General features: G+C 55.4%; 1 protein-coding gene across 1 annotated transcript; it reads left to right on the top strand.

Annotated features, from left to right (window-relative positions):
• The first annotated feature begins 7327 nt into the window (after positions 1-7327).
• SLC25A45 (solute carrier family 25 member 45) lies at positions 7328-12461 on the top strand. The gene is made up of 6 exons (XM_049780137.1): positions 7328-7424; positions 8283-8326; positions 8436-8507; positions 8740-8925; positions 11764-12022; positions 12107-12461. Exons 1-6 carry the CDS (start codon positions 7388-7390, stop codon positions 12373-12375), a joined length of 867 nt encoding a protein of 288 aa, XP_049636094.1. The 5' UTR covers positions 7328-7387; the 3' UTR covers positions 12376-12461.
• Positions 12462-14274: the final 1813 nt, after the last annotated feature.

The raw sequence follows: 14274 nt of genomic DNA, 5'->3' as shown, positions 1-14274 counted from the left end.
CTCTACAGCCTCTGCTTCTTTGTCTCCAAATTGCCTTACTCGTGTCCTGGCTGTCTGACTTCTCTGCTTTCCATCGCTGTGCACAAAATTCCTTCTATCATGAAGATCAAGGGTGCAAAAATGCTGCCCAGAGCCTTTGGGCCTGAGATGTTGTGGTACTCACCTGTTGTTAGTTCCAAACTGTAGCACCACGGGGGGTGGGCCTCTCTGGGGCTCCACTGAGCCGCAGGCATCACTGTCCAAACACATGTTGGGTAGCCCTATTCCAGTCTGTTCCCCCAGGCAGGCCCATCCCCACCTTCTCACCCACTCCCGCCCCAGGTGCATTCAGCGAGGGGTTGTGTCCTGCTGGCTGGTGTCTTGAGGAAGGACAGTCCTCGTCCCAGCTCCAGTGTCACTTGCTCCTAAGCTCTGTGTGTCCACCCGATGCCATGTTCTTCGATTGTCTCCTTCCAGGAAGCGCAGGAAGTAGTCTTCGTAACTGGTTTATTGGATGGTTTACATACAGTGGTCCTCAAACTATGGCCCTCGGGCCACATATTGTATTTGTATCTGTTTTGTTTCTTCATTGCAAAATAAGAGATATGCAGTGTGCATAAGAATTCGTTCATAAGTTTTGTTTTTACTAGAGTCAGACCCTCCAATGGTCTGAGGGGCAGTGAACTGGCCCCCTGTTTAAAAAGTTTGAGGATCCCTGGTACAAGATGCTACTGCTGTTTGAGGCACGTTACCTTTTTCTGACAAGGAGAGGTAAGGAAGCCGCCATGGCCCAAGGGGACAGGGGAGGAAGGCTAGTCTGCTGAGTTGAGTGGGGCTTGGGGACACCGGGCAGTGATGGCAGAAGGGGATGGAAGGTCAGTTGCTACCCCTCCCCCCAACTTCCTGGCTATCTTAGGGATGGTCAGACCAGCCCACATCTGGAAGGGGTCTGGAAGGTAATAAAGGGGTTATTGAAGGGGTAAGAGAGGGACTCAGCGGGAGATACAGCAAGAAGCCTCAGGAGGAAGCAGCATGGAGGGATGAGAGACAGGTTTAGATGCAGGGCAGCTGCAGAGAGGCTGCTTAAAAGGTTTATTTAGAGGCCACACATGGTGGCGAAGGCTTTAATAAAACTTCATGTCTCCTGAAATGTGACTGCTTGTGGATCATTTCCTTGCCACTACCCTAAACCCTCAGATTTGCCAGCTGGAAGGAGATGTAAGCACCTGGCCTGGCCGAGAAAGGCCTCACCATCCATCACCCACCGCCATCCAGGACTGTTATTATTATTATTTTTGTTTGTTTGTTTGTTTTTGGGTCACACCCGGCAGCACTCAGGGGTTAGTCCTGGCACTGCGCTCAGAAATCTCTCCAGGCAGGCACGGGAGACCATATGGGATGCCGGGATTCTAACTAAGTCAGTCCTGGATCAGTCACTTGCAAGGCAAATGCCCTACCTCTGTGCTATCTCCCGGCCCCCAGGACTGTTATGAATTTAATTAATACTTCAGTCAGTGTCTCGTTTTGAGTTTTCAATCCTCATGACTCAACCCGAGAGGTCCCTGGGGGCTCTGCCCTGGAGAAAACCAGGTCCTTGTGGCGCCACAGAGCAGGGCCAAGTGGGTCTCCAGAGCGGCCAGGGCTTTAGACTGGGGCTTTGTCCTACTGTGGGTCTCAGGAGCCTCGGCCAGGAGCCCAGGGTGTGGTGCAGTGTTGGGGCAGCTGGCCAGACAGGGGGTGTTGGAGATGGGTGGGCCACAAAAAGTGCATCAGGGCACTCTGCCCCAGGTGAGTGGTTGAGGGGCATGTTGAGGACATCTGGGCGCACTGCCCCAGGATGGGTGGATTGGGGCGCAGAGAGGTCAACGTGGCCCCAGGTGGCTGGCTTGGGCACCCTGAGAGGGCATCACGGTACTAGGATATGGTTCTGGCCGAGACCCCTGCGCCCGGCCACCCACTAGCCCATCCAGGTCCCCTGTGGACTCAGGCAGCACTTGCAGATGACTGCAGACGAGAAACCCAAGCCTCTGACAAGTCTTTGCCGGTGGCCTGAAGACGCCTCTGTCGGTTGGTCGGTGAGTCTGCAATGCAGGGACCAGGACCAGCTACCCAGAGGTGCCGCAGAGTGAGGTCCAGTTCAGCCCAGCCCGGCTTCCAGTGCCACAGGCCTCCTTCCTGCGGGACCACCGACAGGCCAAGCCAGGCCAGGCCCTTCTGCAGTCTAGATGGCCATATTCTTCCCGGTTCCGTGGGACGGCTGCTCACCTGTAGCCGGGACCCCAAGCAGGTCGGGTGGCTCACCTGGGCCAGGTGCCCAGCGGTGACACCACTGTCCTGCCCCCCAGCGTCCAGCTGAACGCCCAGGGCCGGGGCCCTACCAGTTCCCGCTGCCCAGAACCCTTTCTTGTCCTCCCTCCTCTTTTCTCCTCCTCCTGGAAGCCTCCCCAGGTGAGGAGGGCGGAGACTAGAGAGCCAGAGGGAGGGAGCTAGTGCACCAGCCTTCGGCCTGCCCACTGCAGGGACATTCCCCACATTTGCCCGGCCTTCCTCGGTCCAGGGTGTTGACCCAGAACTAAATCCGCACTAAATTTTCTTTATTCCGCAGGGGAGGTGCACTGAGCAGGGCGGCAGTCTGGGTTCCCGAGGTCACAATTTCCCCGTGACCAGCCCCTGCCCTAAGCTCAGAGTTTACAGATGTTTACAGTTTACAGGGTGAAATAAAACGTTCTTTGAGTCTTGAGTTGAGGTTTGGTTATCCCATAGTCCCAGAAGGGAGAGGGATATCCTAGATCGGAGGACAGGGGAAGCCAGTTCGTTAACAATTCTCTGCAATAAATAATCCATACAGATATGGAGAATATAGCAGGCAAGGCAACTCACACTGCAGTCTTCACCCTTAAGCCAGTTGCTCCATGGAACCACAAGCCTGGAGGACAGCTCCCAGCTAAGCTCTCCTGCCTTCCCTTTATTGAAATCCAATCCAAGCCCCTCCCCAAGGGGAGGGGAAAAGCAGATGAAAGGCAATGGGAAAACCAGACCAACAGAAAATAATTAAAATACAAATGAGAAATATTTGAAAAAAAAAGGGGGGGAGGATTATTTCAAAGGCTTCAATTTCCTTCATATTTCCCCCTTTTTTAATTCTCTAAAAATGGAAACAAAATAGCAAATAAGAAACAGGCCCCCAAAAGACAAGGGAAAAATTAAACTAAATGAATAACAATAATTTGCGTAGGTGCATCAAAAAGAAAAATGCCTGCTATATAGATTACAGACAGGGTGGTCTGGAACTCACACACTGATCCCCAACTCCTCTGCCAGCCTGCAGGGGCCCCTCCACAGTCTGGGGTGGGAAGGTCAGATCTGCCCCTCCAGCAGCAAGGGTTCCCCTGCACGGAGGTGCTCTCGATGACAATCAGGATGTAGTGCACCGCAGTCCCGGTCAGCACCACAACTGTGGTCACCTGGTCCTCCAGGAGAGGCAAAGCCTTTCTCTTCTGGGGCCCATCAGGACTTGTAAACTCTCATCTTCCTGTGGAAAAAGGTGTGTTGTCACTATGGCGTTTCCAGGGCGCGGGCAGGGCTGGGCAGAAAACAGGTGAAGACTTGGGCTGACTGTCAACAAGTACATCTGGTGTCTAGGGCTGTGCTGGGCTCCGCAGAGCTCGGATTGGGGAGATCGCATCCAACTAGGGCTTCACAGATGTCTGGGCATGGCATGGAAGGAACGGGCTCCCCAGGGACCACTGGGCATCCCCACATGCTGGACCAACTCAGCCAACCAGACACAAACCTGTTGGGTAAAAGCTCCAGGAAAACCTTGTGGAGGGGGCAAGAGGGTAGACCCCATGGGGGTTGTATTTAGGGATGAGACCTGGACAGCACCTGCCTTGCAGACTCCACCCTCAGGGTAGTGACATCCAGAAATAAGATTCCACCCCTGGGGCCCGGAGAGATAGCACAGCGTGTTTGCCTTGCAAGCAGCCGATCCAGGACCAAAGGTGGTTGGTTCGAATCCCGGTGTCCCACATGGTCCCCTGTGCCTGCCAGGAGCTATTTCTGAGCAGACAGCCAGGAGTAACTCCTGAGCACCGCTGGGTGTGGCCCAAAAAACAAAAACAAAACAAAAAAAAGATTCCACCCCTGGAGGATAAATTGGTTGGTGCTTGCCGGGAGGGGTATGCACATATCACAGTGATGACACTTCTTTAGTGGCAGTGCTCGCCCCTTTGTGCAGGGCTGACATTGCTAACAGTGCTGGGGATGGCAGAGCTGCTAGGATCATGCTGGGCATATTTGAGACACCAGGGATTGGAGCTCATGACCTCCTGTCTGCAAGGCAGGTACTTTCTGGTCCTGCCATGGTGGCTGAGCCAACACAATCATGGCGCCAGACGTTGCATTAAATAATTAACGATGGTGCTGGATAGTGAAGGATGGATGGAGGATTTTTTCTCTGCCATCCCAGGCCATGTGGCTCCGCAATCCCCATTCAGTTGGCGGGTCCCAGGTTTAGGTGAACAGTGGAATCAGACTCATCCAGAGACAGGCATGAGGAAGCATCAACTTTATTCATGCCCTGTCCACCACAGGTGTGGCCTATATCATAACCTTTTAAGGATTCAGTCATTCTTAGCTAGCCCTGCATCTTAACTCCTGTCAGCCATCTTCCCTTTGACCTTCATGCTGGTCAAAGACCAAAAGAGCCAAAAGGGCCTAATCCCCTGGGTCAAAGGCCTTATCTACCTTTTCCAAGACCCCTCCCAGGAATGGGCGGGGTCTTGCAGGTAAGGTCAAGTTACCTAGGAAGAAAGGAGGGATGAGGCTTCACTAAGCCTTGGAGGTCTGAGTGATAGCACAGCAGGGAGGCTGTGTGCCTTGAGCTTATCATAATTTTGTTCTTTTTCTTTTTTTTTGTTTTTTTGGGCCTCACCTGGCGTTGCTCAGGGGTTACTCCTGGCTGTCTGCTCAGAAATAGCTCCTGGCAGGCACGGGGGACCATATGGGACACCGGGATTCGAACTAACCACCTTAGGTCCTGCATCAGCTGCTTGCAAGGAAAACACCGCTGTGCTATCTCTCCGGGCCCTCTTATCATAATTTTGTATACTGTGACTCTTTGCCAAGTTTGGATTTTGCTATGCTGCTTCTGAGGAGGGACCTCTGAGGAGAGATCTCCAAGCGTGTAGTCTCATCTCCCATCCCTCGGAAACAACTGCACAAGCCAGCGAGCGAGGGACCCATGTGTCACATGTTGGGTCACATCTGGCCGTTAGTTCTTATTGTGGAGGATGCAGCACACCCTCACCATCACTGCAGGGTTTTTACCCTCACTCAAAATGACAAAATGCAATATGTGTTTAATAGATTATTGTTAAAATTATATGCTTTTGTGTGAGTGTTTGTTTTGGCAGGTCACTTCGTGGTGTGGCTCTCTGACTCTCACAGTTTAAAATTTTGGCTCTTTGTGTTGAACTTGTTCGCCACCCCTGCTCTAGAACTTAGAGAACCCAGATGGACAGTAAGGAGCCAACTGAAGTGTAGAGCCACCGGAAAGAGGCCTGAGGAGCAGCGGAGGAGGCAGGGCAGCCTGAGGGGCAGACGTCAGAGGGCACCCGGTAGCCAGAAAGACTCCAGGTTGGACTCCAGAGCAGTGGGCTGTGGAAGGTGCAAAACTGAGGACAAACACAATCTGAGGCAGGATTCAAGTGAATGGGGGACAGGTGGAGGCAGGGAGACCCATGAAGGCCAGATCCTGGCGGAGGTGATGCTTTGGGAGTGGGGAGAAGCAATGGGGCACTGGAGGACTTGGAAGGATCCTGAGCAGGGTTTTCTCAGGGTTTAGTGGGAAGTGAGACCCAGTAAAGAATTCAGGCCTGGGGCCTGAGAGATAGCTTGGAGGTAAGGCGTTTGCCTTTCATGCAGAAGCATGGTGGTTTGAATCCCAGCATCCCGTAGGGTCCCCTGAGCCTGCCAGGAGCGATTTCTGAGCATGGAGCCAGGAGTGACCCCTGAGCACTGCCAGGTGTGACCCAAATCCAAAAAAAAAAAAAAAAAAAAGAATTCAGGCCTGCCTTTGACAGGGTTGTGCCATCCAAGTCTCCAGAATTCTTTTCTTTCTTTTTTTTTTTTTTGAGTCACACTGGGCAGAGCTCAGGGGTTACTCCTTGCTCTGTGTCCAGAAGTTGCTCCTGACAGGCTCAGGGTGTCCCCAGAATTCTAAGATGCTAAACACTTGACTCTGAGACCTCCCTCTTCCTATGTGTCTCACCCAGGACCCCTCCAGGGTGAGGGAGTCAGGTTTCTCAGTGGGAAATAGGCAGTTGTGCTTAGGTGGCCCCAAGCACCCCTTTATTTGTTTTAAATCCCTTCTTCTCTCCCGGAAACAGAGCCAAGTAGCTGTTTCTGAGTGCAGGGCAGTGGCAGGTCGGTAGGTCTGGGTGATTAAAAGTCTGGAATCAGAGCTCCAGGTCCTGGTGGGCCTTAACAGTCAAAACTTGCTCACTTGGGCCAGAGCGATAGCACAGCAGTTAGTGTGTTTGCCTTGCATGCAGCCAAGATGGGTTCAATTCCTGACATCCCATATGGTCCCCAGAGTCTGCCAGGAGTAATTTCTGAGCACAGAATCAGGAGTAACCCTGAGTGTGGGCCCAAAACAAAACTGAAAAAATTGCTCAAAATGCTGGGGATGAATGACTGTGGGTCTGGGGTTTGTGTTGGGCTGGATTTATTCAGAGGGTGTGGCTTGATCAGAGGGCGTGACTTATAATAGGGCGTGGCTCGTCCAGAGGGTGTGGCTTATTTCTGGGCGGGGTTTATTCAAAGGAAGTGCTTAGCTGGGAGGGCGTGGCTTCTTGGGGGCGTGGTTTATTTACAGGCCGACTTGACCTGATAAGGTGCCTTGCACAGAGGGCGTGGTTTGAGAGTGGGCGTGGTCTGTCCAAGGGGCGTGGTTTGTTATGGGCGGGGCTTTTCCTGGCTGCTCCCAGATCCCCAAGCCCCCTGTCAACCATGTCTCAATGCTGCAGCCCCAATTCCCTAAAGTGTGGTGTCATCAGAATGAGGGACCGTTGGATCGAATCCCCCACCCCAACCTGCTCCCTCCTGCCTGCACGACTGCTCGAGATGTAAGGTTTCACCGGTAGCAGGGGCGGTGCCTGGCCCCGGCCCCCCAGGGGTTGGTTCATCCTGTGCAGGCCGCCTCCAGTCTTCAGGGCCTCCGGAGTTGGCTCGCTCCCCTGGCCTGAGACGCTGTCCGGGCACCGGGCCACGACTCCCCTGCACCCAGCACCCAGGGTTAAACATTAGTGGGAGGTTATCAGTAGGGTGCGGGGGTGGAGGAGGGAAACTCACGGCCTGGCTGCAGCCGCATCTGCTTCTGGGGCTCCAGGCTCCGGTGCCCCTGAAGATGCCCGCTGAGGAGTTCGTGGCCGGCTGGATCTCCGGTGAGCCTCTACCTCGCCCTTGGGCTGGGGGACCCCCTGGGGGAAGGGGACACCAGAGGCCGGAGCTCTGGTCCTACTGGGCTGGAAGCTGGCACCCATCCACTCCTGTGGGTGAAGGAAAGAAAGTGGTTGTGCTGCTGGGAGATGGCACAGACCCCCACCCACAGCTGTGGAGCCGGGCACAGTGGGGAGCTGGTGTGTATCCCCAAGTCACCTGCACCCCTTTCCGGGCCCAGCGAGGAAGCTGGCCTTTGACCTCACCTGCACCCTGTTAGCCTGTTTGGGACTCTGCCCGCTTGGCTTTAGGCTGCAGGCCTGGCCCGGATGTGGCTGTGCTGGGGCACCACCCAACTCAGGGTGACGTCTCCCTTAAGAGAAAGAGGGGGACTCCTGAAAACTGCCAGTAAAAATGTACTTTTACCCAAAGCTGCAGGACCAGGCCAGGAAGTGGGGACGTGCCTGGGCCTAACTCTTTTTGCCCGTGCCCACAGACCACCCCAGAGCCCGCACGGCCTGGCCCCAGCCCCACAAGCCCCGGCAGGACCTGCCCAGACCTGGCCCCCACTCCCCGGGGCTGTGAGTGAGGCCAGGGCGGCAGCAGCTTTGAGACTGTTCCAGAGTCCCAAGGTTAGATAAGAGCCGGAGTGCTGGGCCAGGACGCCCCGGTCTGCACCCTGCTTCTTCCCAAGCATCCTCCGGCTGGACGGGGCACCCCTTGTGCCTGCTCCCACTCCCACAGGCCTTGGGGATCTGAGAAGCCCGTGCTCTCCCCTCCCGCCCGAACCCCTCTTTCTTCACACAGCGTGGCCTAGTTCAAGGGCCTCACTCATGGCACCTTCTTGTCATATTGTCATACAGGGGCTTTGGGCTTGGTCCTGGGACACCCATTTGACACTGTGAAGGTGAGTCCTGGGAAGGCGCCCCTGGAAAGAAAGATGTAGCCGAGCCCCATGTCGGGGTGCTCTCCACCCCCGTCTGCGCTGAGCTCAGCCCTGTGCCCTGTGCCCGCAGGTGCGGCTGCAGACCCAGACAGCCTACCGTGGCATCGTGGACTGCATCATCAAGACATACCGCCATGAGTCGGTGGGTGGGTGGGTGAATGGGTGGGTGGCCTGGGCCCAACTTGGCTCCCCCCCCCCATTCAGCACCTGCCTCACAAGAAGAAAGACACCCCAAGTCGGAACCCTCGGAGTGGTGCCTGAGTGTGCAAGACAGAGCTGAGACCAGACTGTCTTCTTTCACCTCCCTGGGGGTGGGAGCAGGGGCACTGCAGGGGTGTCCACGTCCACCCCACACACTGAAGGTCTCCATGCAGGTCCTGGGCTTCTTCAAAGGCATGAGTTTCCCCATCGCCAGCATTGCCGTGGTCAACTCGGTGCTCTTCGGGGTCTACAGCAACACGCTGCTCCTGTTCACGGCCACCTCCCATCACGAGCGGCGAGCACAGCCCCCCAGCTACACCCATGTCTTCATAGCTGGCTGCACGGCAGGCTTCGTGCAGGTAGGGGTGACAATGGGCCGTGTATGCACCACACTCTTTCTCTATCTCTGTCTGTCTGTCTATCTGTCTCTCCCTCTCCCTCCTTCCCTCTTTCCTCTTTCCTCCTTCTCTCTCTCTCTCTCTCTCTCTCTCTCTCTCTCTCTCTCTCTCTCTCTCTCTCTCTCTCTCTCTCTCTCTCTCTCTCTCTCTCTCTCTCTCTCTCTCTCATACACACACACACACACACATCTCAGGCCTTTCCCGGCCAATCAGTAGCTGTTGGATCACCCTGATCTGTGGGCCTCAGGCTTGAAGGGAGGGTTCTGGAGATCCAAGGAACAAGCTCTGACTAAAGGGGGAAGGAGCAGCAGGTGCTTATCAGGCTGTTTGAAGGACCCCCTGTCTTTCCCCAGGGGCCACAGTTATAGCACAGTGGAAGGGTGTTTGTCTTGCATGCTGCCAACCTGGGACAGACCCGGGTTTGATTCCCAGTATCCCATATGGTCTCCGGGCCTGCCAGGAGCAATTTATGAGCACAGAGCCAGGAATAACCCCAGAGCACTGCCGGGTGTTGGCCTAAAAACAACAACAACAACAAAAACATAAAAACTGAGTCTCTCTCCCCCCTTCCCTGGGCCACAGGGCACAGCTCTGCTGAGCTGGCATTAGTCATTAAATAACCAGGGTCGCTGGGTTTGATCTCTGTTCTCAGAACTTAAGTGATGGAGGTGGGGTGGGGTGGATATAGGGAAGAGGGGACTCGGCCCCCCCGGGAACAGGGTCTGGCCAGGGCCTGGATACACCCCTTCCTGTCTATCTGCATTGATTTGACGTCAGTGTAAATGATGCTCCTAGATACTGTAAGGACTAGAGGCCCTCATGGAACATCACAGGTCAGGACACCCCAAAGATCCCAGCTTTGCTTCTGCCTCTGGAGTCCACGCCTGCATATTTCCCAAACCCTGAGACCCGGCACCACTCAAAAACTGTGACCTGGGACTGGAGCAATAGCAAAATGGGGAGGGCATTGGCCATGCACGCAGCTAATCCAGGTTCGATCCCTGGCATCCCTTATGGGTCCCTGATCATCTCCAGGAGCTATTTCTGAGCACAGAGCCAGGAGTAACCCCTGAGCACTGCCAGGTATTTCCCCAAAACAAAACAAAATAAAAAACTTAGACTAAGCAAAATCCAATTCAGATGTCTGGGCAGCACCCCCCCCCCTCCTGTCACTCCAGCTCTTTGGGGTGCAGAACCAATGGCAGGACTGGGAGAGTCATGATGAGGAAGGGGCACAGGGATCCCCCTAGAGCCTGGATGCTCTGTCCAGTGGAGCCTTCGAGTTCATAGGTTTGGAGAAAAGGTGCTTCTGGGTGCTGGACAGGAACGGTGGTGCACTGGGGGTCACAGGCCTCTGGCACACTCCAGAGACTCTCACTCAGCCCAGACTCCCCCAGAGAGCATCCTGCCGGGGGCTTTCTCTGACATGGCCACGGAGCTCAGCAGGGCACCCCTGGAGAATGCCACAGCTCTGCTCCCTACAGGTTCTGGAGGGGACTCAGCCCCCATGTCCCAGGAAGGGTCCCCGCCCTTCTGTTCCTGCAGGAAAAGAGCTTGGCCAAACACTGTCCCCCAAGTAACCTGGCCCAGCCTACTCTCCTGCCAGCTCCCTCCAGAACCTGGACCCCAGGCACAGAGCCGCATATCTGCAAAAGAAACAAACTCACGGAGTCCCAGGCATCCTCCCTTCCTGCCGGCTCCAGAGCTGCCCTGACCCATCACCGACCCCCTTTCTCTGCCCCACACCCCAAGACTTCCTGTGGACCTTTGCCAAAGGCTGGAGGGGCTGACCCCTCTATTCACTCTCCTGAGCAACCCCTGTTGCCACCAGGTAAGGGTGAAGAAGGGGGAGCAATGAATTGAGGTGTTCTTACTTTATTATTTTTTTGGTTTTGGACCACACCCAGTGGCACTACTCAGGGTTCCTCCTGGCTCTGCGCTAAGAAATCTTTTCTTATTTTTTTTTTGGTTTTTGGGTCACACCCGGCATTGTTCAGGGACTACTCCTGGCTCTACACTCAGAAATCACCCCCGGCAGGCTCAGGGGAACATATGGGATGCCAGGATTTGAACCACTGTCCTTCTGCATGCAAGACACGCCCTTGCTACCGCTGTGCTATCTCTTTGGCCCTGTGCTAAGAAATCTTTCCTGGTGGGCTCGGGGGACCATATAAGATGCCAGGGATTGAACCACGGTCCCTCCTGGGTCAGCCGCGTGCAAGGCAAACACCCTACTGCTGTGCTATCATGGGCCCCTATTTTATCTTATTTTTTTTTTTTTGTTTTTGTTTTTTGGTCCACACCCAGTGGCACTTGGGAATCCCTCCTAGCTCTGTGCTTAGAAATTACTCCTGGCAGACTTGGGGACCATGTGGGATGCTGGGGATCAAACCTGGGTTGGCCTCTTGCAAGGCAAACGCCCTCCCCACTGTGCTATTCACTCTGGCTCCTTTTCTCCTGGTTTTGAGGCCACATTTGGTTGGGCTCAGGGGCTGCTTCCAGTTTGGGGGTCATTCCTGGCAGTGCTTGGAAAACAGGGTGCTGTTGCGTGCAGAGCCTATGTTCCAGCCTGGGATGCTCCATATCTGATGGGGTTCCCTCAGGCTTTTCCTCAGCTCCATCCCTGCAGGTGCTCCCAGCTTGTCCTGGACTTGGGGGCAGCTGCAGTAGGAGACCAGGTGGCCTGTGAAGACCCCCAGGACTGGAACCTCCATAACTGGCAGCGGCGCCCTGTCTGCCATCTCCTTCCTCTGGCGGATGTCTTGGCTGATGCCCCTGTGGCCTCAATTTCCCCTACAGGCCTACTTCCTGGCCCCCTTTGACCTCATCAAGGTTCGGCTGCAAAACCAGACAGAGCCCAGGGTGCAGCGAGGGGGCCCCCTGCCCCGGTACCGGGGGCCCATGCACTGCGCCACCTCCATCTTCAGAGAGGAGGGGCCCCTGGGGCTGTTCCGGGGTGCCTGGGCCCTGACGCTGAGAGACACCCCCACGCTGGGCATCTACTTTGTCACATACGAATGGTTCTGTCGCCAGTACACGCGTGATGGCCAGAATCCCAGTAAGTGAAGCAGCCTGGGGCGGGGGTGGGGTCCAGTGTGGGGGCCCTGGATGTCATCCTGACCCCCATATCCTCATCCCCCAGGTTCGGCCACTGTGCTGGTGGCCGGTGGCCTGGCGGGCATCACCTCGTGGGTGACGGCCACACCCCTGGACGTGATCAAGTCTCGGATGCAGATGGCAGGGCTGGAGCAGCGGGCCTACCGTGGGGTGCTGGACTGCGCCCTGAGCAGTGTCCGGCAGGAGGGGCCCAGCGTCTTCTTCCGGGGACTCATCATCAACAGTGCTCGTGCCTTCCCGGTCAACGCTGTCACCTTCCTCAGCTATGAGTACCTCCTGCACGCCTTGGGCTGAGCCGGTGGCTCGGGGCCTCCAGCCCCCACATGACCAGAACAAACCCAGTTCAGCCAAGGTCAGGTTGAATTCCGGCAGGGACACCCGTGACAGCCTCTCTGGACCCTCAAAATGTGACTTTACCCCCAGTCCCCCCAGATTCCAGCCATGAGGCTTCATGGATCTCCCCTTCCTTCTGTCCCCCAGAAACTGAACCACTGCCCTGTCCCTTGGGGCCAAGCTAGGGCCCCCAACCCACCGGCGTTCTTCTTTGTGACCCTCAGCACCTCTTAGTTGAGCACTGGCTCCTTCTTCAGCTCCCCTCATGCCCACTCTGTGAAGCCTGACTTTGGGGTGACAGAGTCCCCCAGCTCCTCCCTGCTGCTGGCCTGTGCTTTATTTCCATGCGGATTTGCTCCCAGTGAGACTGTGGGCTTCTTGCCATTGAGGTCAGGGGTTAGGGGTCAGAAGTCGGGTTCCTGCACCCACCAACAGCTCACTCCACCCATGTCTCTCTGTACCCCAACTGCTCCTGCTTTCTCCAGCACCCCTACACTGATGTTCTCCACTGGGGCTTTTTGGGGGTTGTCTCTGTGGAGTGGGTTTCTGGGGGGGGGGGCTGCCCGCCTGTGCTCACCTGCTCAGTGAGCACTTGGCAATAAAACTAAGCTCTCCCCCTTGGTGTCCTCCTCTGCTCTAGATCAGCCAGAGTCCCCCAAATCCCTGGGGGCTTCCTTTAAATATGGCCTTGTGATTCTTTTGGAGGCTTGTAAGAGCTGGGGTTCCCTCCGGCTATGAGGGCCTAGGAATTAAGTGCTCGGGTCCAGTGATCAAACTCAGGGCCTCATGCAGGCAAGATGTGTCCTCCATTTTGAGCTGGCCCCTTTCTCGGGTTCTCATCTCTGCGCCACTCCCTGATCAGGTCACCTCAGCACCCCACTGTGGAGTCCCTGTACCCCAGTCTGACCAGGACCGTCCCCATGTACATGTGTAAGATCCAGGCTTCAGGCTGCCCCCAGCTGAGAAAATGGGGGATAGGTGGAAGGAGCCATAATACAGCAGTTAAGCACTTGCCTTGATACTCCGAGTTCAATCCCCAGTATCCCATATGGCCCCAGGCCAAGCCAGCCGGGAATGATCCCTGAGCACAGAACCAGAGTAAACCCTGAGCACCGCCGCATAGCGCCTCAAACATAACTATTAATATCTGTCTCCCTTGTGAACCTAGGGCCACCCCGGCTTGCTCCTGGCCCAGTCCCTCTGCAGCCCCCCAGTGCCTCAGGCCTGGCCACCTACCTGTGGGAAATGAATTTATCATGGCACAGCGCCCCCTCGTGTCCGGCAGGAGCAGCGACAGGCTTTTCTAAGCGATGCTGTGAATCAGAGCTTCAGGTTTGGCAGCCAAGACATTCCCACAACCAAATGATCAGACCTTAGGGGAAAGGCCATCATGAGGAGAGGCAAAAGCAAAGGGTTTCAGAGACCAGATTTATCTGATTTATCTGGCAGGAAACAGAAAACATTAAACACTTAATTAAACACTTGAGTATAAAAGAGAATAGCGGAAGCGGTAGCACTGCAGGGAGGGTGACCGGCTGACCCGGATTCGATCCCTGGCATTCCAGGGATCCAAGGTCCCCAAGCCTTCCAGGAGCAATTTCTGAGGGCAGAGCCAGGAGTAACCCCTGAGCACCGCTGAGTGTGGCCCCCAAACCAAAAATGCATAAATAAAAGAGAAGAAACAAAAACATATAAATGATTGTGTTGGGGCCCCAGCAATAGTACAGCAGATAGGGGCACTTGCCTTGCATGCATCTAGTTCAGGTTCAATCCCCAGCACCCCATCAGGTACCCCAAGCCTGCCAGGAGTGATCCCTGAGTACAGAACCAAGAATAAGCCCTGGGCCCGAAGAGATAGCA

Source organism: Suncus etruscus, chromosome 9, assembly GCF_024139225.1.
Source record: "Suncus etruscus isolate mSunEtr1 chromosome 9, mSunEtr1.pri.cur, whole genome shotgun sequence".
Classification (NCBI taxonomy): Eukaryota; Metazoa; Chordata; class Mammalia; order Eulipotyphla; family Soricidae; genus Suncus; species Suncus etruscus.
Note: the sequence above shows the minus strand (reverse complement) of the source record. Positions and strands in the feature narration are given on the sequence as shown.

What these genes read in the sequence shown, in the direction of transcription:
- SLC25A45 (XM_049780137.1), top strand. Translation starts at nt 7,388, where the DNA reads ATGCCCGCTGAGGAGTTCGTGGCCGGCTGGATCTCCG. An exon ending in AGACATACCGCCATGAGTCG is followed by an intron (nt 8,508 to 8,739) that starts GTGGGTGGGTGG and finishes GTCTCCATGCAG; the next exon opens with GTCCTGGGCTTCTTCAAAGG. An exon ending in GCGTGATGGCCAGAATCCCA is followed by an intron (nt 12,023 to 12,106) that starts GTAAGTGAAGCA and finishes CTCATCCCCCAG; the next exon opens with GTTCGGCCACTGTGCTGGTG.